This window comes from Hippopotamus amphibius, chromosome 1, assembly GCF_030028045.1.
Source record: "Hippopotamus amphibius kiboko isolate mHipAmp2 chromosome 1, mHipAmp2.hap2, whole genome shotgun sequence".
In the NCBI taxonomy this organism is placed as follows: domain Eukaryota; kingdom Metazoa; phylum Chordata; class Mammalia; order Artiodactyla; family Hippopotamidae; genus Hippopotamus; species Hippopotamus amphibius.
In genome coordinates this window covers 122,392,951-122,420,706 of record NC_080186.1, presented here as the reverse complement: position 1 = coordinate 122,420,706, position 27,756 = coordinate 122,392,951, and the positions used below count along the sequence as shown (strand labels likewise).

The 27,756-nt window shown below is 49.9% G+C and overlaps 1 protein-coding gene across 1 annotated transcript; it reads left to right on the top strand.

Annotated features, from left to right (window-relative positions):
- The first annotated feature begins 19,343 nt into the window (after positions 1 to 19,343).
- On the top strand, positions 19,344 to 22,039 carry SLAMF9 (SLAM family member 9). Its single transcript, XM_057727441.1, has 4 exons — positions 19,344 to 19,483; positions 19,881 to 20,222; positions 21,175 to 21,450; positions 21,849 to 22,039. Exons 1-4 carry the CDS (start codon positions 19,438 to 19,440, stop codon positions 22,037 to 22,039), a joined length of 855 nt encoding a protein of 284 aa, XP_057583424.1. The 5' UTR covers positions 19,344 to 19,437.
- Positions 22,040 to 27,756: the final 5,717 nt, after the last annotated feature.

The following is a 27,756-nucleotide window of genomic DNA, read 5'->3' as shown; positions in this document are numbered from 1 at the left end:
TAAAAACCTACGTGTTTTTAGCTGTAGCCAGATCCAGTATATGTTCTGTATAACTGAAAGATACCAGTTTACCTTTTTTTAGAAATTAGCTAATAACTGTATTGTTTACTTGAAATTTGCTAAAAGTAGATCTTAAACATTCTTACAGAAAGAAATGGTAACATTATGAGGTGATAGATGTGTTAATTAATTTGATCGTGGGAATCATTTCGCAATGTATATGTATATCAAATCATCACACTGTAAGCTTAAATATATTACAGTTTTATTTGTCCATTATATCTCAACAGAGCTGGAAAAAGTTTTAAAAATTAAAAAATTAAAAACCTACTTGTTGTCGGCTGAACTGTGTACACTGCCCCACCCCCATACACATGCTGAAGTCTTAACCCCCAGTACCTCAGAATGTGCCTGTATTTGGAGATCAGATTTTTTTAAAGAGGTAATTAAGGTAAAATGAGGCTGTTAGGGTGGGCTCTAATCCAATTTGACTGGTGTCTTCATGAGAAGAAAAGGTTAGGACCCCAGGGCTGCTCGTGCACAGAGAGATGACCCTATGAAGAGGTAGCAAAAGGGTGGCCATCTGCAAGCCAAGGAGAGAGGGCTCAGAGGAAGCCAGCTCTGCCAGAACCTTGATCTTGGACTTCCAGCCTCCAGAATTATGAGAAAATAAACTTCTGCTGTTTAAGCCACCTATTCTGTGGCATTTTATTATGGCAGCCCTAGCAAACTAATAGACCCTCCCAAGACTATGTGGGAATTGATGGACTGGAAAGAAGTTTTTGATATTATCACTGCCTACCAAAGCCATGGCATTCATCAGAAGAGATCAGTTCCGTCTCTTTTCATTTTTAAGATTTATTGTTTATTTGTTTTTTTTTATTTATTTTTGGCTGTGTTGGGTCTTCATTGCTGTGCACAGGCTTTCCTCGCCACAATGGTTGTGGCTCTCAGGCTCTAGAGCGCAGGCTCAGCAATTGTGGTGCATGGGCTTAGTTCCTCCATGGCATGTGGGATCTTCCTGGACCAGGGATCGAACCTGTGCCCCCTGCATTGGCAGGCAGATTCTTAACCACTGAGCCACTAGGGAAGCCCCATCAGTCCTGTCTTGATATGCCACCAAAATTTGCCATGCCTTGAGTTTTATGATCCTGATACCCTGCACACAACTGACTGGACAGAGGATCAAGGACTGGCTAGACCTGTGGGTTTATGGGAGAGCTCCTTATCATAGAGTGCTAAGTTTCCCAATTAGATTCTCTCAGGGGAGTTTTGAATACAAAACAGTAAAAGAGCAGGGAAGGCAGAAGTAATAGAAACAGAAGTAGGAGAAGAAAAGACAGAAGACAGAGAAGCTGGGTAAGGAGCACAGCTATACCTAGGGCAGACGTTGGCTTCTGGGGGACAATCAGAGCTACTCTCAGGTGAGTCCCACTCTCTGCATGTGAAGCCTGCATATGAGATTGTTGAGACAGTTTCCTTACTTGTCCTTGTGCCTTAAAATAAATCCCTGTCACTCAAGCTCTTTAAGCCTGAGCCTCTCTTTTTCCTTCAATCTATCAAAGAACCTACCTACTACGATAGTGTATTGTTTGCTAGGGCCGCCGTAACAAAGTGCCACAAACTGAGTGGCTTATATGATCAAAATGTCTTGTCTCACACTTCTGGAGGCTGGAAGTCCCGGATCAAGGTATTGGCAGTGTTGGCTCCCTCTGAGGGCTGTAAGGGAAGGATCTATTCCAGGCCTCTCTCCTTGGCAGGCTCAGTAGTTGTGGCGCATGGGCTTAGTTGCTCCATGGCATGTGGGATCTTCCTGGAGCAGGGATTGAACCTGGTCTTCTCCCCCTTATGAATGGGGTGGTGGGGAGGGTGGGCACAATTTAGCATATAACAGAGGGTAAGGAGTATCGCACCTCTGTAACCCTTTCACACGTTAAAAGCTCCGAGTCCTTCGGTGTATGTGTTGCTGTTCCTTCCTGTGATTCCTGCTTCTGTCATCTGATGCGCAAAAGGAGAATCAGATGGGTCTAGGAGACATGGACACAGACAGTGTTGGAGAAAGACGTGAGAAGAGTTGGAGAGTGAGAAGTACACATATTAAATAGGGCTGAGGTCTCCAATTAGCTCTTAATCCTCAGAGACTCTGTTGCCCATCAAAGGAAGACTTGGGCAATGTGGTTGGGTACCATTCTATCACTAGTCACTTTCAAGAGAGAACAAAGGTAGCCATGGCTGAAAGGCCAAGAGGATGAGCAGTACCAAGGCTGGTGGAGAAGTCTGGGATGTGGCAAAGGGGAAGAGGCTGGGAAGAGTGAAAGGAAGAACACTGAGCCACATGAGAAGGTGTGTCTTTCTAAGAGTAGAATCTAAGAGCTCACTGTGGAGAGATGTCTGTGCCTCAGAAGCCCATCCTGGAAGTGTGCCTAGGAATCATTGCCCTAGTGGGTGGTTAGGGATGAGCTCTCAGAAGCAGAAATGGGAAACATCAGAAGACTCATTGTAAATTGGTCCTAAATGTCCTTTGCCTTGGTCTTGCTAAGAGGTCCTAATCTTCTCTCCCATCTTCGCTTTCCACTTATTTCCCATTCCTACCCTATGATTCATCCAGATCTGACCATCTGATATTTCCTAAAATATCTTGTGATTTCCCATCTCTGTGCCTTTGTTTATGCTAGTTCCTTCATATACAATTTATTTTACTTATAGGTGCCTCTCAATCCCTTCTTGATGCCTGTTGAGCCCTGCAACTGGGTGGGCTAGCCCCCTTCATTGAACTCTCCCAGACTGTCTGGGAAAACGTGCTGTTACATGCAATTTTGTGTCCCCAGTTTCACCTAGCACAGTGCCCTACATATAGCAGAATGAAATAGATCTTTGTTGAGTTAAACTGAAGTAGAAAAAGACTGCCTTATGTTATTTTCTCTAGGTCATTCATGGTAAAGAGTCCCATGAGAGTCTCTTCCAGTCGACAAAATATTTTTTTGGCTACCATACTTTGACGCTTAACTCCTAGCCTTGGAAGCTTAGATTGATTTAAATCTCTTTGCTTTAAATGCTTAAGCTTGCACTTTTACCAAAATGAGCTCATAGCTTCATCTAAGCCTGCTTACCCAAGAAGATTTACATTTTTTTTCTGAACATTTACAAACATATTAGAACAGTTTTTAATGTTGTGGTTTCCTCTTATCTTCCCAGCAGTATTTGCATATTAAAGAAGAACTTGGGGGAAAGTAGTGACAACCAAAAAGAAACCAGTGGAATTTCACAAAAGGAGGTAGGGGGAGGGTGTGGTCTGAGACAGATGTGCTTGAGAAGGGCTTCTCTAAACAACTCAACCTTTACCACCTAGGCAGACTTCTACTGCTTCTGATTGGTAACCAGTATTATAACTTATACCTACCCCTCTAATTTTGTAAGGTTTTCTACTCATGGCCACACTAAGTGAGCCACGAACTCGGAAAACCAAACCTGATCAAATAGAAGTTAAAAGGAAACAACACCGACAGCATTGATGAGATACATTTATTGATGTACAAGGCTCATGGAGCGCCTCATGGTAAGTAAGCGTAAATGAGTCCTCTCTCCTTCCAAACCAAAAGCAATCTGTATTTCCACACAGTCAATGAAGTCCTTTAACACAGTCAAATGAAGTACAGTCAAATGGTTTGCCGTGAGAGAAGCCCCCCTCCCATAAGAGGAGACGGATGGGTTTACATAGTTGCGAGGAAATATTGCCTTCTGTGATAGTGACAAAACTCAGAACCGTCAAAGTTGGGCCTGGAACAAGGATCTCCTGGGGGGAAGGCCAACTGGGCCACAGGCCTGAGGTTCTTCTTGCTTTTGAGGTTCACCTTCTCTAGGGGGCCTCCTTGTTGACCACTCCCAGTGTCCACCATGCTGGGTTTTGGAGAGCTCTGCTTCCTCGTCAACATACGACTGAGCTGGGCCGAAACCTTTAGGCAAGTATTTACTAAAGGCTAGGGTAAGTGAAAGGGAAACTTTTAAAAAAAAGTACCAGGAATCTGTCTTGTAAGATATAGTTTAGGCATCTTAAGCTGTCTCCCTTCTTAGTTCCTGGCCTGCCTGGATGCCATCCTAGTACCTGTCACCCAGGTGGCTACAATCTTCCATCTACCCCCTTCGAGTTGGAGCCAGGCTCCTAAGAGATGAGGAATTCTTTCCTCGTGCTGAGACCCATCTCATCAGATCTGGTGTCCTGTATGAAGAGCCACGTTTACTCTCATACCTGACACCAAAGTCAGCTCTCCTTTCTAAAGTCCCCACCCCTACCCCGAGTCTCATCCTGTCTGCTACTTCTTAGAGGATGAGGCAGTTGTCGTTTAAAAGTCCCATCGGGCTTCCTTTCCTCGTTCCTCCTGAAGCAGGGAGGACGGGAAGTGGCGAGAGGTGTGCCATGGGCTGGCTCCACGGAGACCCTAAAGCCAGGATGGCCAGTGGCTGGATGGAAATGTTCCTATGAAGCGTCTCAGGAGCTCTGGCCAGTTGGAGGTGGGGAAGCAGTGGGGACTGGCACTTCCCAAGTCTGTATAGGAAGAGGGAGCAAGGGGCTCACGCATCCTCCTGTATCCACCATTCCCATGTTGAATCTCTCTTTCCATCAGGAAGCTCTTATTATCAGATCTTACCCCCAGCTTTTCTCCATTGCGGAGCCTGTGATGGAAAGCTTGGTGTGTCCTAGTTTCATGTCCGTGCTATTTCTGTGTGCACGTCCCCTTCTGACCCCCTGACTGGAAATGTCTGTCTGAGGGGACAGCCATCTGTCTGAGGTCGCTGCCGCCCCCGACTCTAGTGCAGTCAGGAAGGCTTGCTCCACGGTGCTGAGCTGCAGCTCGTGTGCCCATCTGTGCTGAGCCGCATGTCAGGTCTGAAGGCACCGGAGGTCTCAGGGTCTCTTCCCTCCTGCAAATGGCCTTGAACCATCCCCAGCCACCCCAGTGCCCCGTAATGAACAGCTGTGTCTGGCACATTCTGCTTTTCCCTCTCAGCCACTTTCTCCCATTCACACCAGGCGTCTCCACCAGCTGAAGTCCTAGCCCCGCCTGCAGGAGCTAGACGATGCTGTGACTAGCTCTGCTGTGAGCTCGGTGTACAGGACACAATGAATATTTCCCATAACTGAGGGCGGGGGGCACGCGCAATGCCAGAATGAAATTCCAGGAAAAAAAACCCTTCTTTTTGTCACTGAATGAAGACTGCATCTGCTGACCTTTGTGTCTTCCAGAATTACCTGGGACCTCGGCTTGTAACTCCAAGAACTCGGGCCTGTCCCTGCTGTGTGTCTCTCCTGTCTTCTGCCACCAACAAGAATGTAAGCCTGTCGTCAACGGTCAGTCTTCTCACCTACTCATCCTGCTCTGCCCACACTGCGGTCGCCCGGCTTCTCACTTCCAGAGTCTGTTCTTTACCTCCTCCCCAGCATCCTCCTTGTGCAACGAGAGCCTCGGCTCCTCTCCTCGGGAGCTTCACCTACAGGGAGTGGATCCCCACTCAGGTCATTCAGGTAGGAGGGGCTCATGGAAGGATGGAGAAAGGGAAATAAAGGTTAGAAGCTTTTGTTTTACTTAGCTTTTTAATTTAAAAATATGTGAATGAGCGTCCCTAGTGGCACAGTGGTTAAGAATCTGCCTGCTAATGCAGGGGACACGGGTTCAATCCCTGGTCCAGGAAGATCCCACATGCCACGGAGCAACGAAACCGGTGCGCCACAACTACTGAGCCTGTGCTCTAGAGCCTGTGAGCCACAGCTACTGAAGCCCCCATACCTAGAGTCTGTGCTCTGCAACAAGAGAAGACACCACAATAAGACTGTGCAGCTCAAGGAAGAGTAGCCCCTGCTCGCTGCAACTAGAGAAAGCCCACGCAGCAAGGAAGACCCAACGCAGCCAATAAATAAAGGAATAAATTTATTTTTTAAAAAAAGTGAATGCGGTAAAAACATTAGAAAATGTTTATAGAGAACAACTGTTTTTGTTGTGAAAACTGTTTTTTCCAACCCTAGCCCAAGAGTTACCCAGTCTACTTACTAGATTCTAAAAATCTTATATGTATATGCAAACTTACAGACGTGTGAACGTGTATGTGTATACCTTTTAAAAAAAAAAATTATTTATTTATTTATTTTATTGGCTGTGTTGGGTCTTTTTTGCTGTGCACAGGCTTTCTTCAGTTGTGGTGAGTGGTGAGTACTCTTCGGTGTGGTGCACGGGCTCCTCACTGCTGTGGCTTTTCTTGTTGCAGAGCACGGGCTCTAGGCACATGGGCTTCAGTAGTTGCAGCACATGGGCTCAATAGTTGTGGCTCACAGGCTCCAAAGCGCAGGCTCAGTATTTGTGGCGCACGGGCTTAGTTGATCTGCGGCTTGTGAGATCTTCCTGGAGCAGGGATTGAACCCGTGTCTCCTGCATTGGCAGGCAGATTCTTAACCACTGCACCACCTAGGAAGCCCTGTGTATACCTTTTTATACACAAGTGGAAGTGCACTGTACACGTGGGTCCACATGTTACTTTTAAAAACATATTTATTTTCTTTATTTTTATTGGCTGTGTCGGGCCTTAGTTGGCGGCACTCAGGATCTTCGCTGAGGCAAGCGGCATCTTTCGCTGTGGTGCGCTGGCTTCTGTCTAGTTGTGGCACACGGTCTTCAGGGCGCATGGGCTCTGTAGTTTGTGGCACGCGGGCTCTCTCATTGAGGCACATGAGCGCAGTAGTTGTGGTGCACAGGCTTAGTTGCCCCACGGCATGTGGGATCTTAGTTCCCTGACCAGGGATTGAACATGAGTCCCCTGCATTGGGAGGCGGATTCTTTACCACTGGACCACCAGGGAAGTCCCCCATTTGTTGCTTTTAATTTTCTTTCACTAACACTTTATCTTGGGGCTCATTCCATTTCGTATTTATGGACCTACCTCTTCCTCATGGCTATGTTATATTTCATTACATGGCTGGGCCAAAATTATTGAACCAGTGCCTTATTAATGAACATTTAGTTGTTTTTACTTTTTGCTGTTATATGTATGTATACAGTCTTCTAGATTCTACCTCTTTAGCATCGCTCTGCATCCCAGCAGCCCAGGAGGGAGACTCCAGGCTTTACTGGTGCGAGGCAGCCCTTAAGCGAGACTGGGTCCAGAAACAGAGCCCCCCGGCTGGAGGTCAGGGTGTGGGGTCAGTGGGGGAGGGGAGTCACTCCCCAGGGCCCTGGGCAGTGGGACCCCCCGGGAGGTGGGGAGGGGTCCCTAAGGGAGGAGCCTGGGTGGTCCAGCTGACCCTTCCAACCGTGTGCTGCCCCAGCTCCTGTGTCCCGTCCCCGGCTCAGCCTGAGACCCACCAGCCTCGTAGTGGGGGAGTTGGTGGAGCTGCTCTGTGAGGCCAAGCGGGGCTCCCCTCCAATCCTGTACTCGCTCCCCCTCGATGGGGACATCCTGCGGAACCACGTGGCGCCCCACGGCGGAGCCGCCTCCTTCCTCTTCCCGGTGGTGTCACAGCAGGATGCCGGGAACGACTCCTGCGAGGCTGAGAATGGAGTCTCCAAAGAGACAAGCAAGCCCGGGACGCTCTCCGTGCATGGTAGGTCTTGTCCCCCACAGGGCTCCGGGCCCCACACCTCACGCCTCTGTGCTCCGCCTGCCATGCTGGGCACAGAGCACGGGGGGCCTGGTGGAGGGAGATGTGTCGTGGCAGAGGGACCTCAGTCCACTTGAAAATAAGCAGTTTTTACAGGCACAGATGTTGCAGACGCTGTAGAGAACCGCTTTCCTGGGATCTCAGTAAATCTGAGCCATTTGGATTTTGGCCTCAGACATAGGCAATTCATCTCCTGTGGAAGGCCATCGCATGTGTGCTACAGACTGAACGTTTGTGTAAATCCTAAATTCATAAGCTGAAGGCCTAATCCCCAATATGGAGGTATTTGGAGATGGTGGTCTTTGCAGATGGGGGTCTTTGGAAGGTGATTAGGGTTAGATGAGATTATGAGGGTGGGGCCCTCATGATGTGATAAATGGCTTTGTAAGAAGAGACACTAAGAGCCTCCTCTCGCTCCCTCTCCCCCACCCCCCTTCCCATCCCTTCCCCTCCCCCCCCATGCAAAAAGAAAAGGTCAGGTGAAGATACATGGAGATGGCAGCCACCTACAAGCCAAGAGAAGCCGCCTCAGAATGAAACCTCTTGGACTTCTAGTCCCCAGAACTGCGAGAAAACACATTTCTGTTCTGTAAGCCTCCCAGGGTGTGGTATTTTGTTACGGGAGCGTGAGCTGACTAAGCCATTGTGTGTTAGAGAGAGAGCAGAGGGGGAGAGCCCGGCTGAGGCACACGCAGGGACAGGAACAGAGAGGCAGGAGCTGGAGTCCCGGGTGCAGATGGGCTTCAGAGGCCCGTGGGAAGCCCCACCACCTCAGCTTGACCCCCTTTCCTCCCAGGTCTGCTGATGCCCTTTCCCCAGAGCTGGCTGCGTTGCCTTTTCCCCTTGTTGTGGGTGGGTTGTCACACAGTCTGCGTGCCTCTCTGCAGAGGGGACTCTGTGCCCACACAGCCTGGAGGTATTTCGGGAACCACAGGACTCCCCAGAGTGCCAGGGGAGAAATGGCAGCTGCTTTGCTCAGGTACTGCCCGAAGGCTAATGAGTGTGGCCCTGAGGCTCTGGACCCTGAGTGCCAACAATGACCTTGACCCAGCATCCTTCCCAAACAGTTCTGCAAAGCAGTCAGGACCTTCACCTTCTACTGCATATGTGTCCATCTTAGCCTACTCTGCCTGGAATCCCTTCCCTAGGAACGTGGGAAGATGGCACAAGTCTGAATCCACGTCCATCTCATTGTCATCAAGTCCCAGCTTGCTCTGCTCACCACATGACAGGCCAATGAATCACAGACGAGGTGTTGAGGCAAGGAATACGACTTTATTCAGAAAGCCAGCAGACCGAGAAGATGCAGACTAGTGTCTCAAAAAAACCATCTTATTGGGGTCTGGATGCCGGTTTATTTCATAGAATCAGAGAGGGAGAGGCAGTGAGGAAGTAAAGTGAAAGGACCATCAGTCTTGCAAAACATCTCTGGGAATGACCAGCCTTGGTGAAGGGATGTTAATTTCTTCTTTTCTGTAGCCATTCACACAGGTGGGCAGGGCAGGTTGTCTGCCCGTGAGCTCAACAGAGGCAGAGAGGCAGTGTTCCATGAGGCAGGCCGTCATGTATGATTATAATCAAAGGTTAAAGTCAGAGAAACAGATCTAACACGGAGTCCGGTTTAGCTCTTCCCTGTTCCATCATCCGCATCTCCTTTCCTCCCTGGCCTCTGAGGGCACTGTCTCTCCTGCCCTCACTCAGGGTGGAGCAGCACCCCAACTCCCTCTTCCAACCCTGGGTACCATGAGTGGCACAACCAGCCCTCAGAGGGGCTTAGGCTGTGGGCTAGAGTCCCTGCTGGGGTCCCTCACCTTGATTTGCTCCCCATGGTGTTATTGTCATTGGGCAGCTGTAGCCAGGAGTCTGGACTGGTTTGATTTGATTGGTTACTTCATTCCTTCTTTCCTTCTCTCCTTGCTGGAAAAATGAATTTAACACATTGTGTCATGAAGAATGAACTTTCCGAAGAGAGGTCAGGCTTTTGTCACTGGCTACTGGGAAGTGATCTTTAGAACTTTGGAATGTCAAGTCTGATAGGCGCGTCTTCTTTTGCCTGGGGACCTCAGCCACCAGACCATCTACCAATGTGATTTATGATGAGCACTTTGGGCCATGAAGTATCATTTCTCCCCCCAACTTTTGGAAGGCGAGAGACTGAAGGTCAGCCCCAACAAAACCAGCATCAAGGCTTGGCGAGCTTCTCTGTGTGTATTGTCACACACTGATGCCAGGAGCATAACACTGTCCCAGGATTCCATGGGAGAGGACACCTTTGGTACTTTTCATGGGTCTCTGCACTTCCTGCCTGGGCCGATTTTAACCTGTGAGTATAAAAGCTTTCAACGTGTTCTGTGAGTGCCTTTAGCAAATCATTGGAACTGAGGGTGGTTTGGGGGAACCCCTGAAACTTGCCGTTGGTGTCAGAAGTGAGGGTGGTCTTGGTCTTGTATCCTCTCTAACTGTATGCTTGGCTAAACGCTCATACATGTTTTACAGAAGGTATAAAACGTGGCAAGATAAGACACCAATCAGTTAGGAAAATGAGATTAGAAGAAAGCAGGGTAGGAAGATCAGCTGCTTCCAGGAACAAGGTCGGTATCCAGATTGCGTGCTTCAGTGTTCTATCCTGGCCATGCGAGGCCACCCACGAGGCTGTCTACTCACAGCAGCAACTCGGAGGTGGTAGTGACATCAGCTATACGGTCGCAAGGCTGCTCAGGGAAACAGGCCTGGGCCCTGCAGTTCCCGACCCTGGGAGGCAGTTTTTCTCAAGAAGACACTGTGTGCTGATACCGAACAGCACCTTTAGCATCAGACAACCCCACTTGCAGTAGCCCCGTTGAATATTCCTACCTTGTAACACACTGTACAGGCTGCAGGCACCGCAGTCAAGCACTTCAATGGGTCCTTGTGGGATGTGGCTTGGGGTTCAGCTTTCTGACCATCCCGCTTAGCTGGGGTTAGTGATTCTCTCTCTGGGGGCAAACTCCCTTCGCCCCAGCTTTGAGGACCTTTGCAGGAGCAAGCCATGCTTTTGTATAGGAGCACACGATATTCTTTTGTATTTTTAAGGCTCCAAACTGGGTGATAAACACTACTTTAAAGGATTTTGAGTAGGGGGCACTTTTTCTTTTTTAAAGAAGTTTTTTTCCCCACAGAATATCTTTTAATAATTCCAATAGGTAAGTAGGTGACATTCCACACATTCTATTTGAAATGGGGTAGAAGTTCTGCAATTCCACCCGCTTATGCTGCCCCCATTTCTTTGCCCATCTGCAACCCCTGTGCAGAGGAACTCCGTAGAACCCTCAGGGCTCCAAGGAGTTGCCTTGGGGTTTAAATTGAGAGTGTCTCCACCCTCCAGCTTGCACCAGAGTAGTCCACCTTTATCTGTTTCACATATTGGGTTTCTCGTAATATTTCCCTTTTTTTTAAGTATCTAATTTATTTATTTATTTATTTGCTTGTTTGTTTTTGGCTGCATTGGGTCTTTGTTGCTGAGTGAGGGCTTAATCCAGCTGTGGCGAGTGGGAGCTACTCTTCATTGCAGTGAGCTGGCTTCTTATTGCGGTGGCTTCTATTGTGGAGTGCGGGCTCTAGGCGTGCGGGCTTCAGCAGTTGTGGCTCATGGGGTCAGTAGTTGTGGCTTGTAGGCTTAGTTGTTCCGCAGCATGCGGGATCTTCCCAGACCAGGGATCAAACTGGAGTCCCCTGCATTGACAGGCAGATTCTTAGCCACTGCACCACCAGGGAAGTCCCTCATAATGTTTCCTTTGAGGAAAGGGTTATATGGATATTTTCTAAAGTTCAGAAACCACAGTTCTAAAGAAAGGGCTGGATTGCATAGCCTTTAGGGAATACCTCATCAGATGAGATTTTGAAAAATAAAGAGTTGGGGACAGTACTCCTGTGACCTCCTCCATCTTCTCCCAGTGTAGCCAGCCAGACTGGCTACCCTAGTGCCAGAACTGTCAATCCCAGGACGATTCTCCTCTCCACTGCTTCTTCCCCTGCCCATAGGACGGTTGCAGTGGCTAGTCCTAACTCTCCACTTCCCCTTCTCTGCCTCCATTTCCTCTTCTGGCAGATTGAGGGGATCCCCGAGGCCGTCCCCACTCCTTAACCGTTTCTGTAGACTGGGAGAGAAATTCTCCATTGCTGGGGTTCTGTCACCAGTCTGCTCTCCCCTCAGAGAAGGGAAACCTTGCAGATCCAGGAGATCCTGTCCCACAATCCCATGACCAAAATTCAAGCCACCTTCAGTGCTGTGAGGTGAAGACTCCAGACAGCCCCTCTCTCCCCTAGGAAGAAAGATTTGACCCAGAGAGCAGAATGCCATGGGGTGTCATGAAACCGTTATAAGAGATAAACTCTTTGGGGAACTTGACAGGGAAAAGGGAGCCTTTCCTGTTGAAAGTATTTTATATCTGATAAAAGAAGAGCTGCAGCCTTCACCAAGAAAAGCATCTAATGAGTGTATGGTGGGGAGTGGTTGGTGTTGGTAGCCACAGAAAAGGAGAAAGTGAGACTGCCTTCCAAGTGCCAAAGGATTAAGTCACTACTTAGTGGATCAGAGAAGAGATATGCAAATTATCCTAAGTAAGCAAATGATTAAGTGAAGGTATTTACTCCCTTAGAAAAATGAGATGGGGTGGTGTGGACTCATTGCCAGGACAGTCACAGCAGTAAATCCTGACAGTGCCACCTGAATTCTGTCTGGGGACTGTTAGCCACAGTTCAGTGGAGAAAGAGCTCACTATAGAGATTGATGCAATAGGCTGTCACCAAACATTTTATTTTTAAGATTTTAAAACCTTTTTACTTTGAGATACTTTTAGACTTACAGAATTAGAGTTCCTGGGACTTCCCTGGAGGTCCAGTGGTTAAGACTCTGCATTCCTACTTCATGGGGCGCATGTTCAATCCCTGGTAGGGGAACTAAGATCCTGCATGCCTCACGATGTGGCCAAAAAAAAAAAAAAATTACCAAGTTCCTGTATAGCCTTCATCCAGCTTCCACTAACTAACCTTAGTCCTTCACATGAGTGATGGTATGTTTGTCACCAAATTGTTGCATCACGGCTCATCTCCTGCCTTCTAACACCACGCCCCCCGGGGCAGGCTCCTATGGACAACTCCCCAAACCGGGCGTATGCAGGGAGGAAATGTCAGGGCAACGTAGCCGCAACTGGCCTCTTTGATTCGAATGCCCTCAACGAAGTAGACCTCTGGCCGCCCTCCCTCTGTATGCCTTCCTCCTGCTTTGCTTTCCCCTGCAGGACTTTATCACTTGACGTTGTGTGTTTGCTGTGCAATGCCTGTCTCCCCAAAACCCCGACCCTAACAAGAATGTAAACTCCATGTTTCCTGCTTACTGCCGTGGCCCCTGTCTGGAACAGTGCCTGTGGCCTTGTGGGAACTTCTTAAATATTTGTAGGGTGAGTGGCTAATTTTATATATCAGTTGATGACAGCTCTGATGAAGCAGGCTCCCAGATTCTTTTTTTTTAATTAATTTATTGTATTTATTTTATTTTTGGCTGTTTTGGGTCTTTGTTGCTGCGTGGGCTTTCTCTAGTTGAGGAGAGCAGGAGCTACTCTTTGTGGCAGTGTGTGGCTTCTCATTGCAGTGGCTTCTCTTGTTGCAGAGCACGGGCCCTAGGTGTGCAGGCTTCAGTAGTTGTGGCACATGGGCTCAGTAGTTGTGGCACAGAGGCTTAGTTGCTTCGTGGCATGTGGGATCTTCCCAGACCAGGAATGGAACCTGTGTCCCCTGCATTGGCAGGCAGATTCTCAACCACTGCACCACCAGGGAAGCCCAGCCTCCCAGATTCTGATCAACTCTGGGCCATTGACGAGCTGGAGTTTTGAGCCTGTGGTGGTGTGGAGAGCTGATCAGTGCTGAATTCACTGAGAAAAGTATTCTGTGTAGAGCTATCTGGGCAGCCAGCTGGCTTCCCTCAGGCCATCCCACTCTGTTCCCTTGGGCTCTCTTTGAGGGCCTCCAGTCTCAAATATAAATTAACAATAACAAATGAATACAAATACAAATTAATAATGACACCAGCAATACTAACATTTACTGAGGGTTTTCTGTGTTGGGACACCACAGATGGAGTTCTGTTACATCCCAAATTAATTTCATCAAGTAAAGTTCTGCCCCCAAGGCACCAGGAGACCTGGGTTTTGGCCCCAATTGTGTGGCCTTGGAGAAGTCCCTCCACCACATGGACCTCTGGGTTTTATTTTTGTTTTTTGTGGGTTTTTTTTTTTTTTGTAAAATAAGGGGTTAGACAAAATGAATAGGTTCTGAACTATTTTCCTCTCCTATTTTCAAACAAGTACCACATCAGCACCCCTGCACGTGAAGTAAGAAATGCCGGCGGATGTCTTGGGTTGAAGCTCTGGCTCTCACCTGCTTCCCTTGGCAGTCCTGGACACAGTGCTTCCAAATTCCCAGGGGGACTCCCAGGAGGACAGACCCAGAGTCCCTCTCATGTTCTAGGAAGCCCAGTCCAAGAAGGCAGTGTTTCATCGCTCTACTCAGGGGAAAAGAAAGCTCTGCGATTAGAGACAAAGGCAGCTCCGGCTGGGGAACTTCCTCTCTGCTTCAGCAGAACAGAAAAGCAGGCAGCGTGGGGCATTCTCAAACTTAAGCAAACTGTGGATGCTGGGGACCTGGGGACCTGGGGAGCAGGGGCTTCGCAGCCACCATCCCCTCGCCCCCATCCTGTTCCCTGGGTCTGGAGTGGAGCCCAAGGAATCAGCACTGTAGCCAGCCCTCCGTGTGATTCTGATGCAGAAGATACAGCATCTGCACTGTGAGAACAATACTCATGAGGGAGAGCAGAACATATGGTGGGGAGTCGATTTTAGGAAAGAAGGACAGACGCACACTGCTTACAAGGAAAGCTGAGGGAAGGATGTGTGTGTAGGAACCACTCTGGGATTTGGATGCCCAAGAGATAAGGAATGAGTGGTCAGGCAGTGTGTTGTTGTGTTGTTGTGTTGTTGTTTCTTTCCTATAATGATTTGTGGAGGGGAGAGCAGGGGCTGTGTTGGGGCTTCGTTGCTGTGTGCAGGCTTTCTCTAGTTGTGGTGAACAGGGGCTCCTCTTCCTTGCTGTGCCTTCTCTCTTGTTGTGGAGCACGGGCTCTAGGTGAGAGGGCTTCAGTAGTTGCAGCACATGAGCTCAGTAGTTGTGGCTCGCAGGCTCTAGAGAGCAGGCTTAGCAGTTGTGGTGCACAGGCTTAGTTGCTCCGCCGCATGTAGGATCTTCCTGGAGCAGGGATCGAACCCGTGTTCCCTGCATTGGCAGGTGGATTCTTAACCACTGCGCCACCAGGGAAGTCCCAGGCAGTGTGTTTTAAAGGGACTCAGCGAATTCCCTGGTTGTCTAGTGGTTAGGGCTCTGTGCTTCCACTGCAGGGGGCAAGGGTTCGATCCCTGGTCAGGGAACTGAGATCCTGCAAGCTGCTATGTGGCCAGAAAATAAAATAAAATAAATAAAATAAAATAAGCTCAGGCAGCATGCTGTGTCCCTGTGTATGTACATAACGGGCTGATCTGGTGAGTAGGCAGATGGCATGGAAAACACCAGGCTGGGCTGAACCTGCCAACAGCAAAGCCCTCTGTGTCCTCAGACCAGGGGCTGATTGGTACTGTCAGGGACAGTCTCAAATCAGCCTATTCACATGTCTTCTGTTAGAGACTTCCTCCCTATTCTCTTCAATAGACACAGACCTAGGCCAAGTACGCAGGGGCCCCAAGTATTCACAGTTCCCAAGCCCACGATCTTGATGCTTAACCAACCTTCAGTCACAATACAACTCACACTCTTCGTGCCCTCGCTGTGTGCCGCTCTGTGCTGGGTACTTTACAGACGTCATCTGACTTCGTTTTCACAACTGCCCTGCAAAGCTGGGGTTGTGAGGACCCCATTCTGCAGATGAAGGTTCCAAACCAAGCACTTTGGTTCCAGATGTCTTCCCCTGCTGGCCCCTCTACCTTCCTCCAGATCTTTAGGGCAATTTGTTGACCAGAAAAGCTAAGGGTGGCCTTGAACTCTTAAAGCTTAGCTATTGCATTGTGACTCCTTTTCTCAGATTTTGCTCCTGTTTTAGGGTAATCACATAATTTACAGTACAAACCAGGATACTTTCTAAGAGTGAAAAGGGGTACAATTAATAATTAGACCAGGACAACAGACTTAAACTGGGACTGTCCCAAGAAACCCGGACACAGAGTCACCTCATCTGTTTCAAACTTTGTCCATTCTCCTGAAATACCTGCCTTTGACACACACACTTAATACTTCAGTTTCAGCAGATAACTTTGCCTCCACTGTACAGAGGAAATTGAAACCACCATCAGGACTCTTCTTAACTTCTTGCCACAGACAAAGAAGATGTTACCTGCATCTCTGATCATCTTTTCTTATTATAATGAAGGGCTGTCTTGCAATCTAAGGCTGGTTCTTCCTCCTGGGCTCTGAACCCCAGCTCCCTCCCATCTTCTGGGGGTGGTGAGGGAGGCCTTGCTCCACTGACCATCTCCTTTCTTTCCTACATTAGGAGAATTGGGATGGAAGGCTTATTTCTCATTAACTTATTTGCCCCTAAAGACCCAGGCAGAGGAGACAGGGCATGTAAATTTGGCTGGCTCAATGACTTCATCATATATAATAACATCTTAAGCTACGTTCCTTCAAAGGCAGGGCCTTTGACAAGAACTTGGGTAGAGGTCGTCTTTCTGGGAGACGGTCCAGGAAACCAACCTGAAAGAATGAGGAGCATAAGATGGGGAAGGGAGAAAAGCCCATTAAAGGTGTGTTCATGGCTGGTTACTGCTGTAGGCAATGGGGCTCAATCTGCTGCAGAACCCTGGAGAACAAGCCTCAGAATTATCCCACGGAAGGGCAGGGAGGCTGGGACATTTGTCCACCGACTCAGTGCTCCATTGGCTCTAGGGGTTGCCTCTGGGGTCTGTACACTCCCCTACACTTTCCAGCTGCACTGTGCCTGGGCTGACATCCTTCCACTGCTGCAGAGAAAACCTTGAAGCAGAAAAGCAGAGGTGCAAACTTCAGGGTGGAGGGGCACAGTCACAGAACTGCAGCACTGCAGAAATCAACGGGGTCAGAGGCTGCAGTAAGGGGACCCTGTGTGTTAGCTGGAACCCCCCCCTGCTGTGGTTCCACGGAGGCGGTCCATGGACAGGAATGGAGCGATCAAAGGCAGTGTGAGGGAGACCTCCCGCTGTGAAATTTACAACCAGAACGAGGGAGAACCTCTGTCATCACTCTTGGAACCCCCCCATCCATGGATGGAGAGTTGAGAGAGGGAGGTTAGAAAGAGATTTCTTTTTTCTTTATTCTTCCTTTTTTTTCTTTTCTTTCTTTCTTTAGTCTGCACCCTGGGGCACATGGGATCTTAGGTCCCTGACCAAGGATGGAACCTGTGCCCCCTGCAGTGGACGCATGGAGTCCTAACCAGTGGACCATCCGGGAATCCTGGAAAGAGATTTCTTTAGAAATCACTGTTATTTTATTGTCAGTCCCCACCTCATTCCCCCAAAGGATAGACGGTGTTATAACTGACCATGAACCAAGTGAGGGGACTTCAGGGAGAGGACGTGAAGAGCTTTGAAATGTGTGTCTGCAGGTGAGAGTCCAAGGGGACCGGAGCCTAAGTCACGCCTCGGAGAATTAAAACCACCTGTGGACTGAGATGGGACTCCTGTGAGGCAGCCAGGAGTGTGGCGATGCGCTGTAGATCTCGGCATATGTCAGGGCCAGGAATGTTTTTGGAGGGCCACGGAGGACCACCTATGAGACAGCCTGTTTGGTTGGCCTGGGTGCCATACAGTGGGGACTGCTGGAGGGGCCGGGGTAGAGATGAGACATACAGCCAGATGTCCAGGGGCTGAGGAAGGACTTTCAAAGGACCACCCAGAATAGAGATGCATCCTTCCTGAGTCAAGAGTAGGAGAGAAGGAACCAGCAGGAACTTGTAAAAACCCACAAAACTGCTCCTTAAAAGAGTCTGTCTTAACCATCTTCCAGAGCAGAGCGCAAAGCCACTCAGCCAGGTAAGAACAAGTCCACCACCTCCCCTCCCTGCCCACCCTCCTGGAGGCTGGGGAGCATGAATTGGGGAGGCAAGTTGAGGGGAGCAGGGGGAAAAGGGAAGCTGAGCAGAGAGCAGGAGCTCCCCCACTCCCTTGTGGTAAGCTTGCAGCCTGTGACAGACACAAACCAGGGCAAGGGGCGATTGCTTGATTCTATTGAAGTTTGGAATTTTGTATATGACATGGGACAGAAGTTCTCATTTTTGAACTGAGAGCAGAAACCGTGGCCAAGGTTCTCATCTGGCACAGGGGAAATACCACCCCGCTGGTTAAGATTGAAGAGGCAGTGAGAGACGGAAATGGAGTTGCATTTGGGTCGCAATCCAGAGCCAGGATGAAAAATTAGATTTCCAGAGCCCTTGAAAATCCTGTTCGTTCGGAGAAGGGCTTTCTCTGTACTGAGCTGGGAGGGCTTAGCGAGGTGGGGTGGGGCGGGGAGGGAGTGATGGAAGTCATTTCCCTCTGCTTGATAGTATAGTGTACTGTGTATGGAGACAGGTTTAATCCGTCTGCACAGTCACCTTTCGTCTCATCAGCATATTCACTGCAGCAGCCATGAAGGTGCCCCCGGAGAGAACTTGCCTTGAGCTTCAAGGGATGTAGTTAACTGCCAGCCTCCAGCTGCAGCACCTGCAGGACCCATGCGCTGCCTGGGCAGCCCCAGCCGCCGACTGCACACAGTGAGGTGCCGGAGCTGCTCTCCAGAGCTCGCTGCTGAGTGAGCGGAGACTGTCTGCTCAGCACCACCGACCCAGGCTCTCCTTGCTCATTTCTGATTCCTTCCCCTTTTACAGTTCACAGGCTTTGCCCCCCACCCTCCCTCCCACGCACACATTAGGCCTCCTTCACGCCTGACTCCCGCATCTGATTCTCAGAGAACCTAGCTCATGTGCTCAAACTTTCAACTGAATTTTTTGTCCCTTGCTTTAATATTATTTTTTTAATATGATTTTTCAAATGATTGTACGTTGACGTTTTCATACTCAGACTGAGACCTGATCTAGCTTTTCAAAAAAATCCCAACCCCTGAGGTTTGGTAATTGCATAAATTGAACTTTAAGGACCATCTGATTCATTCTCTTCTTCACTCAGCAGATCTTACTCATCCTTGAAGTCTCAGTTTAAATATCATTACTCCACGGGGACCAGCATTGGTAGGACATACAGAAATGTCCCAAAAGATGGAGACTGCCTGGGGAGATAAAGATGTTTATAAGGTCAGATGATCACAGCAACATAGGAACTGCCAAGGGAGACCAGAGGCAGACTATCTTTAGAGCCAAATGACGGGGCTGGATAGAAAGTGTTTGAAGAGCTTGGGGAAGGTGATATGTCTGGGAAGCCTGGGAGGACCCAGGGTAGGGATCTAGGAAGGCTTCATTTAGGAAGTAGGATTTCAGCTGAGTTTGATGGACAGGAAATGTGAGTCAGTGGGTAAACCATCTTGCCAATCAGGCTCAAACAAAGAACTCTTCCCAAGATGGACAGGGAGGGGCTTAGTGAGATGGAGGAAGTTAGAGGGCTACTAGACAGGGTGAGAATCATTTCCCTCTCCTCAGACCTGTCAATCAGTCACTCTGTCTCTAGCAGTGTCCTGGCAACTTATCTTCTTCACAGCCTTCGAGGCTGACCAGGTCACACCTCCCGGGACACGGCGCTGCTGACATGGGAGCCCTTCCGTGGTTACTTCTCCTCTTGCTGTTCCAGGAAGGTGAGACAGACTGTCAGCTCCAGGACAGGAGTATCTCTTTCTCCCTCTGTTCTCCTATTCTGCTGGGCCTTTGGTTAGCAAGTCACTTCCTTAGAGGATTAGGGTTTGGTTTCAGCACAGGACCAAGAGACCAAGAGGAAACCTGGGGATATGTGATGGGGAGGGGCCCCAAGGACAGCAAATGGAGAAGAGAAGATGTGGAGGGTGAGGTATGGGTGGAAGCCAAGCCCTGGCAGGTGCTCAAGTCAGGTGCAGCAAGAAGCTAGAGCCAGAAGAGGCAGCTGCAGGACAAGATTGAACGTGGGTCATAGAAACTACTTGATTGCAATTGAGACCAGTCTCAGCAGCCCAGAGACACCAGCTGGCTTGTTTTCATCTTTTCTTTCTTTATCTGCAGCTGAAGGGTACTCTGGAGATAGTGTGGATCCCAAGGAAGTGGTTGCGGTCCTTCAGGAGTCCATCAGCCTCCCCCTGGAAATCCCACTGGATGAAGAGGTTGAGAACATCGTCTGGTCCTCCCACATTAGGCTTGCTACTGTGGTTCCAGGGAAAGAGGGACATCCGGCTACCATCACGGTGACCAACTCTCGCTACGAGGGCCGAGTGAGCTTCCTGGAGCCCACCTACTCCCTGCACATCAGCAACCTGAGCTGGGAGGACTCAGGGCCTTACCAAGCTCAAGTCAACCTGAGGACGTCCCAGATCTCCACCATGCAGCAGTACAATCTACGTGTCTACCGTGAGTTTACTGCGAACCATAAAACTGCTTTTTCTGGCTCTCCTGAGCTTCCCACACAAAGGCTCAGGGGTCTTAGGACTCGGGGTTATGGCTTGAAGGTCTGGGACTGGAAGGGAGTCTGTCTCCAGGGTGTCTGACCCCCAGTATCTGAGCTGCAGGTAAAGTGACCTGGAGTAGCGAGTTCCTGGGCTGAGGCTGTTCCCGTGGATGTGCCCATAGTGGTGAGAGGGGTCAGGAGTGTTGTCTACAGACATCTAGGGAGCCTTTGTCTCCCAGTGGGATTCTGCATCCTGGGCCTGAATGCCACCTCCATTCTTAAACCTTTTATCCTCCTGTGTGATTTGAGGGCTACTAATCAGGGTCTCCTCTCTACTCAAACCCAAATTTCCTCTTAGTGCCTGTGACATTGACTGATTTTCTACCTTGAATCTTGCAGAGACACTGATTAAACTATAAATGTCCCTGTGAGGGGTAACAATATTTAACAGGATCAAGGAGGCAGGACAAGGATTTCCCTGGCAGTCCAGTGATTAAGACTCTGTGCTTCCTATGCAGGGGGGTTGGGTTTGATCCCTGGTCGGGGAACTAAGATCCCACATGCCACGTGGCATGGTCAAAATATAAAAATAAATAAATAAATAAATAAGTAAATTTTTTTTAAAAGAGGAGGCAGGACAGAGTTTGTAGGAGGTGGGATGCAAGGTAAGAGAAAGAAGGCAAGGTATAAAGGGGAGGTAGAAGATGCCAAAGGCAGCTCTGTCTGCTTGGCAGCTCCCTGGGGACCCTGGAACCACAGGTTTGATGGTGGCTGGGTTCTGTTAGTTTGGCCTGTTTGTTGTTTAGGTGAAGCAGGTCTCAGTGGGCGGCATCCATGCCCTAGGATTGAAGAGCTTAAGAAAACACACCCAACTCCCGATTACTTAGAGGGTCCTTGTGTTTCTCCTTCATCTAGGACGGCTGTCACAGCCTCACATGACTGTGAACTTTGAGATCTCGGGGGAAGAAGGTACCTGTAATATGTCCCTGACGTGCTCTGTAGAGAAGGCAGGCCTGGATGTGACCTACAGTTGGATATCCTGGGAGGATGGCACTGACACGGCCCATGAAGGCTCTGTCCTCAGCATGTCCTGGAGGCCCGGGGACAAGGCTGTCTCCTACACCTGCAGGGCCAGCAACCCCGTCAGCAACATCAGTTCCCATCTCATCCCTGCTGAGCCCTTCTGTGCAGGTACCAGGGCCCCAGAGACAGCCCCTGGGACACCACAGGGCCTCAAGGCTACCTCCTCCCTCCATCCCTTCTCCCCAGGAGAGTACATGGAATCTAGAACCTAACGCCTCCCGTAGACACTTGACCCCCCGGTTGGGGAGGGGCCCCCTTTTCCTTGTGCTCCTTCCTACTGCTCCCAGCTTCAAAGGTCCCTTCCAGTCTCTTGCTCAGGTTGAGATTCCCTAGATGCCAGCCCCTGAGATTCTGTGAACAGAATATACATTTCCTGAGACACTTGCCAGGAAACATCAACTGACTGTGAACTGAGACCCCTCTGTGGAATCTGGGGTAGGTGTCTGGCCCCTGATCCAGACCTTCTCTCTGGTGAGCCCCTCTCTCCTTGCCTCCTTTTGTCCCAGATCCTGGCGACTCCACTTCCTTCTGTCCCCTGGCCAAGGGAGTGCTCATCCTCTTGCTTCTGGTAACTCTGGCTGTGGGGCTCTGGCTCGTCCGAGTGCAGACGGGATGCAAAGCACCAAGAATGAAGAAACTCAAGAGAAACAGGATGAGACTGAGAAAGAAGGGGAAGCCCGGCCCCAGGCTGGCCTGATGGCCCCTTGGGGACCCCTGTGCTGAGCGTTGTTTCTTCCCAGCCCCCGGGGCACCCTTCCTCTCCTCCCCAGGCTCATCTCTTCCCAGGAGGCCAAGAGGTGGGTGTCCCAAGGGCCACGGTCCCTGAGGGAAGATTGTCCGGCAATAAAGTCAAATTAGGTGACGCCACTCTGGAGAAGCTGTTTGGTCCTTCACTGGGTGACTCTGGCAAAACCCGCTTTCCTGCCTTTCCTTCCATTCTAGGTGCCCTCTTCCAACCCCACAGGCTTCCCACACCTGCCTTTGGGAAGGAAAGTGAGTCTAAAAGACCCGCTCACAGTGTAGGGTTGGTATGTTATTATTCAAGCTTAACCCACTCCCCACCAATGCACGTTTACATTTACACTTCAATAAGGAAAGCCAGAGGTTCCTTTTAACCTAGTGAAGCTGGGGCTCCTGAATGGGGGATTTCAGGCACTGAGAACTCTCCATAAGAGTGGGATTATTCCTGCTAACCCTTCCGCTCTCATACCCTCCTTCCACCCTGGCAGATGAGTGCACTTAGCTACTCCCACCCCGATCCAGCGGCTTTCCTGCACAGGCAGCTATGAAGCACCCCGGGGCAGTCCTACTCTGGGTCTTAGTCGAGCCTGGTGACCGTTCCATCGTCTCCCTGATGCCAGCTGCTCTGGTGTCTGTCGCATAGAGATGGCAACTTGGCCGGATTAATAGCGGAGGGCTGGACCCTTGACCTCTGTTGTGGTTGGTATTACTGTCCTGCCTGTCCCTTCTCCATAGATTTCCATGTCTCGCACCTTCTTTGTGGACTCTTGCCCTGGGTTAATGCCCACCCCTACACATACTTTACCTGTCCTTTCCCCGCCCCCGCAAAGGCCTTTACGTTTATATATTCTTGCTCTTTCCCAAGCCCAGGGATCATTCTGAATTCCCCACCCTCTGCTTAAGTCTTGGTCACCCTCCCCAAGTCAGATCTTGTGGATGTTACTTAATGTGGCTGCCGTGGCAGGGTGGGGAGGGAGGTGAATTGGGGAGGGAATTGAAAGCCACTCAAGTCACAGGATGCACCTAGGGAGTGAGTGACCTAGAGGAGGGTGATGTAGGATATATAGGGAGAGCACTGGGTGAGATCTCAGGAGACCTGGGCTATGCTCTGCCACTGGCCTCTGGCTTGGGACACTTTGTCCAGCAGATGTCCATGGAGGCACTGTCCCTTTCTGCCAGGAACATGCACTTTGAAGGCGAGGCAGGCACAGGTGAGGCTGACTGGTGCTCTTACAGAGACAGCGTTAAGTGAGCGCCTTGGTCCACAAGGGTGGGAGGGGCCAGTAACCCCCAGGGGATTTTAGAAGAGAGTCTGAGGGGTAGAGACAGGGCCGTGTGGCAGAAGCCATGCTGGACATCTCTCTGCATCTCGCTTTCCACTCTCAGTGAGGAGGAGGATGGTGACCTCCAAAGTGTCTCCCAAGAAAAGGAACACTGAGGCTGTGAAGGGGCAGTGGTACGTACTGGGGAACCATAGGGACCAAGGACAACTTTGGGGAAAACAGAACACGTGGACCAGGCATGGGACACTGCAGGAGGAGGGCTCCAATAGTAGCAAGGGGCATGGCGGAACCAAGAGTCAGGGTCTCCATGGTTGGAAAGGAAGCAGGGCCAGGAGGTAAGCAGGGGTTTCCTGTCTAGGTTTTGGGGCAGGAGATGGGGCCCTGTAGGGCTTGGGAAGGAGGTGGTGAGATGGGAAACTGGTACCCAAAGAGCTCCTAAGAATAACAATCAATCTATCTACTCCCTGAAGGCCTGAGTCCTTGGAAGGCAGTCCCTAGCCTGGGGCTGGGTCTCCATGCCTCCCTTTGGGCTGAGCAGCCCCACCTCCACAAGGCACAAAGTTCCAGGACTAAGCCTGCAGCCCCCACTCCTCCAATTCCTTTAGCACATTTCTGGAGACTGAGTGGATAAGGCCAACAGCCATCTTGCACACACAGGGGCAGGTCTTTTCTTGTATATTTCAGAGTCTGGCACAGGAAGTCAATAAGGGAATGAACGAACGGTCCCATACGGCTGGCCCAGGGCCCTCCGTGGGATTCGGCAAAGTACCTTCTCACACCCAGTCTCGGAACAAAGGCTGAAGTCCCCAATCAGCCCAGAGTACCTGGAAGAGGAAGGTTCAGACCCTCAAGGAGATGGGATGTAAGCTCAGAGTGACCCAGGCCTCTTCCTCTGCAGGAAACCAGGGTAATAATCACCTGATAGCACTTTGCCTTTTGCAAAGTTTGCTCTTCTGAAACAGGTGAGAAGCAAACTGAGGGGAGGAGGGTAATATTTAAGTACTGAAGTGTCAGGCACTGGGCTACGGTGGGAAAGGCACTGTCTGCCCTCAAGGAACTCTTTGTGGGATGTGTAAGATATAATTACAACGAGGTGTGACCAGGGCTATGGGTGAAGGTGAAGGTGTGGTGGGAGGACTCAGCGATGGTGTCCTGGAGGGAAGTGGTAAACAGAATGTTGACCTGCAATTAGCAGTGAGTCCAGGGAAGGGAGAGAAGGATATTCTAGCCAGACAGACAATAAATGGGAAGCCACTGATAAGTGAACAAGCACCATGAATTCTAGGGACTACAAGGTCACAGCTGCTGCCTTGTGATGAAGGGTTAGGTGATAAATGAGTCTGGAGAGGTAGGTAGGGCCCCTCTGATGGGCTAAGGGCTGGGGAGGTGGGAATTCAAGGATGTACAAGATCATCTCCACACCCTCAGGGAGTTAGAGTCTCCTGGGTCAGAAGACAGGCAAGCCAACAGCCAAAGGACAATTGATGAGAAAACATACGTCTTTTCTGATCAGGTGACAGGACCAGTGCTCACAGCATGTGGTCAGCAAAGTCCCTGGAATTGACAACATGGTTTGGTCTTCTTGTCAACAAGTTGAAAACACGTGGGCTGCCTGAAGCTTTGGTAGAATGATGCTAGGTTGAATCCTAGAGGATTGAATAAACTTTCCCAGAGAGTAATCATTATGGATCAAGGACAACCCAGAGGAATATCTTTAGTTTTGAGCCTCAAAGACTAATTTTACCAACTTTTTGTTTCTGGAATGGTTAGGGAACAAGTTAGGGTTAGGTTCCTTTTCTTACCAAAAAGCGAGCAAGATGCATCTGAATCAGAAAAAAATGACAATAATAATAAAACAGGAAATAAACTTCCAAGAAAAAAAAGAAAGACCATATCATAAAATTTAAAAAATTGAAAATCATTTTAACCCCCAATTTTACAAAAAATTATTTTAATGTCCAAAAGAGATTAACTTATTTTCAAGAAAACACTGGAGGGACTTCCCTGGTGGCACAGTGGTTAAGACTCTATGCTCCCAATGCAGGGGACCCAGGTTTGATCCCTGGTCAGGGAACTAGATCCCATATGCATGCTGCAACTAAAAGTTCGCATGCCACAACTAAGGAGCCCATGTGCTGCAACTAAGGTGCCCGAGACCCGCAACTAAGACCCAGCACAAATAAATAAATAAATCTTTTTAAAAAGGAAGAAAGAAAAGAAAACATTGAAGACAGCAGAAATGAAACCTTTGACCCAGAGATGGAGCCAATTTTAACATGGGGAAGGGAGATCTTTCCCATTAGTTGGTGAGAGTGCCAAGATGTAAAAAAGTTTGTTCTCTTTGGCCATCTTTCCTAGGCATTCTTCCTGCCCTTGCTTTCATGCTGGTGTCCACTGATGTGTTTTCATTAGATTCTCAGCACTCTTGGGTCAATCTGTTACGTAGTAACACTGGAAGCCAGCCACTTTGGGAGAATTTGCTGGAGGGATAGTGGGAAAACTCACACCACTGCTCCTGCCTCCTCTCCCCTCCCCCTCCCCCCATATTTTCATCTCAGGTTGTGGGCAAAAAGTGCCCAGATGTTTACACCTGGAAGAACTTTCCAGTTGTCAAAGTCCCTGAAGATGGAATGACTTCCTACAAGGTGTGGTGAGCTTCCTGGCCCAGAATGTAGTCAGATGGGGCTGGATGACCACCTGGAAGGGAGGATGCGGCAGGGATACTGGTGCTGAGGAAGGAGATAGATGGGTCCCTGGGCTGGACAGCTTGTGTTTGTCAAGTGGAGTAAAACTGAAGCTTTGATCTCACCCAGACACTCCAAGGATAAAGTGGCAGAAGCTGAGCTCTGCTGAAATAAAGATAAGATGACCACCCCTGAGGTCAAGGAAAACTTTTCTGTCTGTACATGCGCAGGAAGGCTCCTTGGGGCTCACAAAGGGAGGGGGTGCCACCCCATAATAAGTGTGGACCTGCACCCACAGGCCTCTGTGGTGGGAAAAGTTGTGCATGCCTGTTGGGGAGGGTCCTAGGACTGGTCAGATGTGAAAAAAGAAACGCGATAATTGGCCAAAGGTAAACAAAGACCGGGAAGGACTGTCCTATATAAGGGATTTAAATCACCACTTTACTGCCTTCCTCATTAGAGAGGACGCCAGGAGGACGCCCACACCTTTTCTCTCCCGGTGTGTATTTCTGCCTTGCTTCAGTCTTAAATAAACAAACTGTTTCTTTGTGTGCTCTCTCACTTGTTGTGCTGTGTCTCTAATAATAAACTTTGTACCTGTTTTTACAGTTTTTGCCTCCTTGAAACAGTCTTGCTTTCAATGGAGGTAAGAGCCAGGGGAACTCTGTCTCTAGCTTCTGGCCCCTGGTGGTCTAGTGCCTAGGATTCCTGGTTTTCATCCAGGCTACTCAGGTTCAATTCCTGGGCAGAGAGCTAAGATCTCTCTTCAGGACGGCTCACTGCTGTCTCTCCGAGATCAGTGTGAGCCGTGGTTAGACCCATCCTGTTGGATACTGAGGCCACGACTGGGAAATCAGGTGCTGGGTGCACTCTGTGAGTGGCAGGAGTTCAGACTGGGGTGAGATTAGTGGGCTGCTTTTAGGAAAGGCGTCCAGGGGAGCACTGGACAGACTTAAGACCACTTATGCCTGGTGGGGAAGGCGTCATGACCCTGCATCCCCAAGGCGGCAACAAGTTGAGGAAGCAGAAAGCTCTGGGGGTGAGACATGCAAGATGTCTTGTTCCCTGACGGTGAAGTCTCCAAGGGGGTGGGTGTGATGGAGTCCCAGCTGGGTGTGACTCCAGCTCTGCCATGTGCTAGATGCGAAGTCTTGCCTCAGTTTTCTCATTAGTCAAAGTGGGGGCTATACCTACTTCTTAGGGTTTCTGTAGAGGTTACATAAGAGTCCTGAAGCATGTAGTCCAGGATCTGGCTCCCTGCAGGGGTTCAGTGAATGATCACTTGTTTCTCTCCTCCTGTCTCAGTGTCCTCTCGCGTCTCCCCTCTGGGCCCGTTTCTCCGGGTGGCTGGTGCTGGGAGCTGGCTTGGCAGCCCCAGGCTGGGAGCGCCGCCGCCTTCCCCTCTGCCCACTGCGAGAGGCTCCCGGGCACGACCTGGGAGCGCGCCAGCGCAGACAGGTATTTCCAGTCCTGCCGGAGGAATGTGTGGAGGTGGGGATGGGGAAGGGGGAAGAGATCGGAGCAGCGGGGTGGGTCCCCTGGGAGGGGGGCGGGGAGTCCCGCTCCCCGCTTGGTGCCGCTGCCCCCAGGCTCAGATTTCAGCCCTCGCCGCCGCTTCTGCGGTGAAGCCGGTCAGGGGAGGCGAGCGGGTCCCAAGCGGCTGACGCTGGGAGGAGGGTGTGCGAGGAGCCCGCCGAGGGCCGGCT

Coding starts and splice junctions, on each gene's coding strand:
- SLAMF9 (XM_057727441.1), top strand. CDS start 19,438: ATGGGAGCCCTTCCGTGGTTACTTCTCCTCTTGCTGTTCCAGGAAG. Junction 20,223..21,174: donor GTACAATCTACGTGTCTACC/GTGAGTTTACTG, acceptor TCCTTCATCTAG/GACGGCTGTCACAGCCTCAC. Junction 21,451..21,848: donor TGCTGAGCCCTTCTGTGCAG/GTACCAGGGCCC, acceptor CTTTTGTCCCAG/ATCCTGGCGACTCCACTTCC.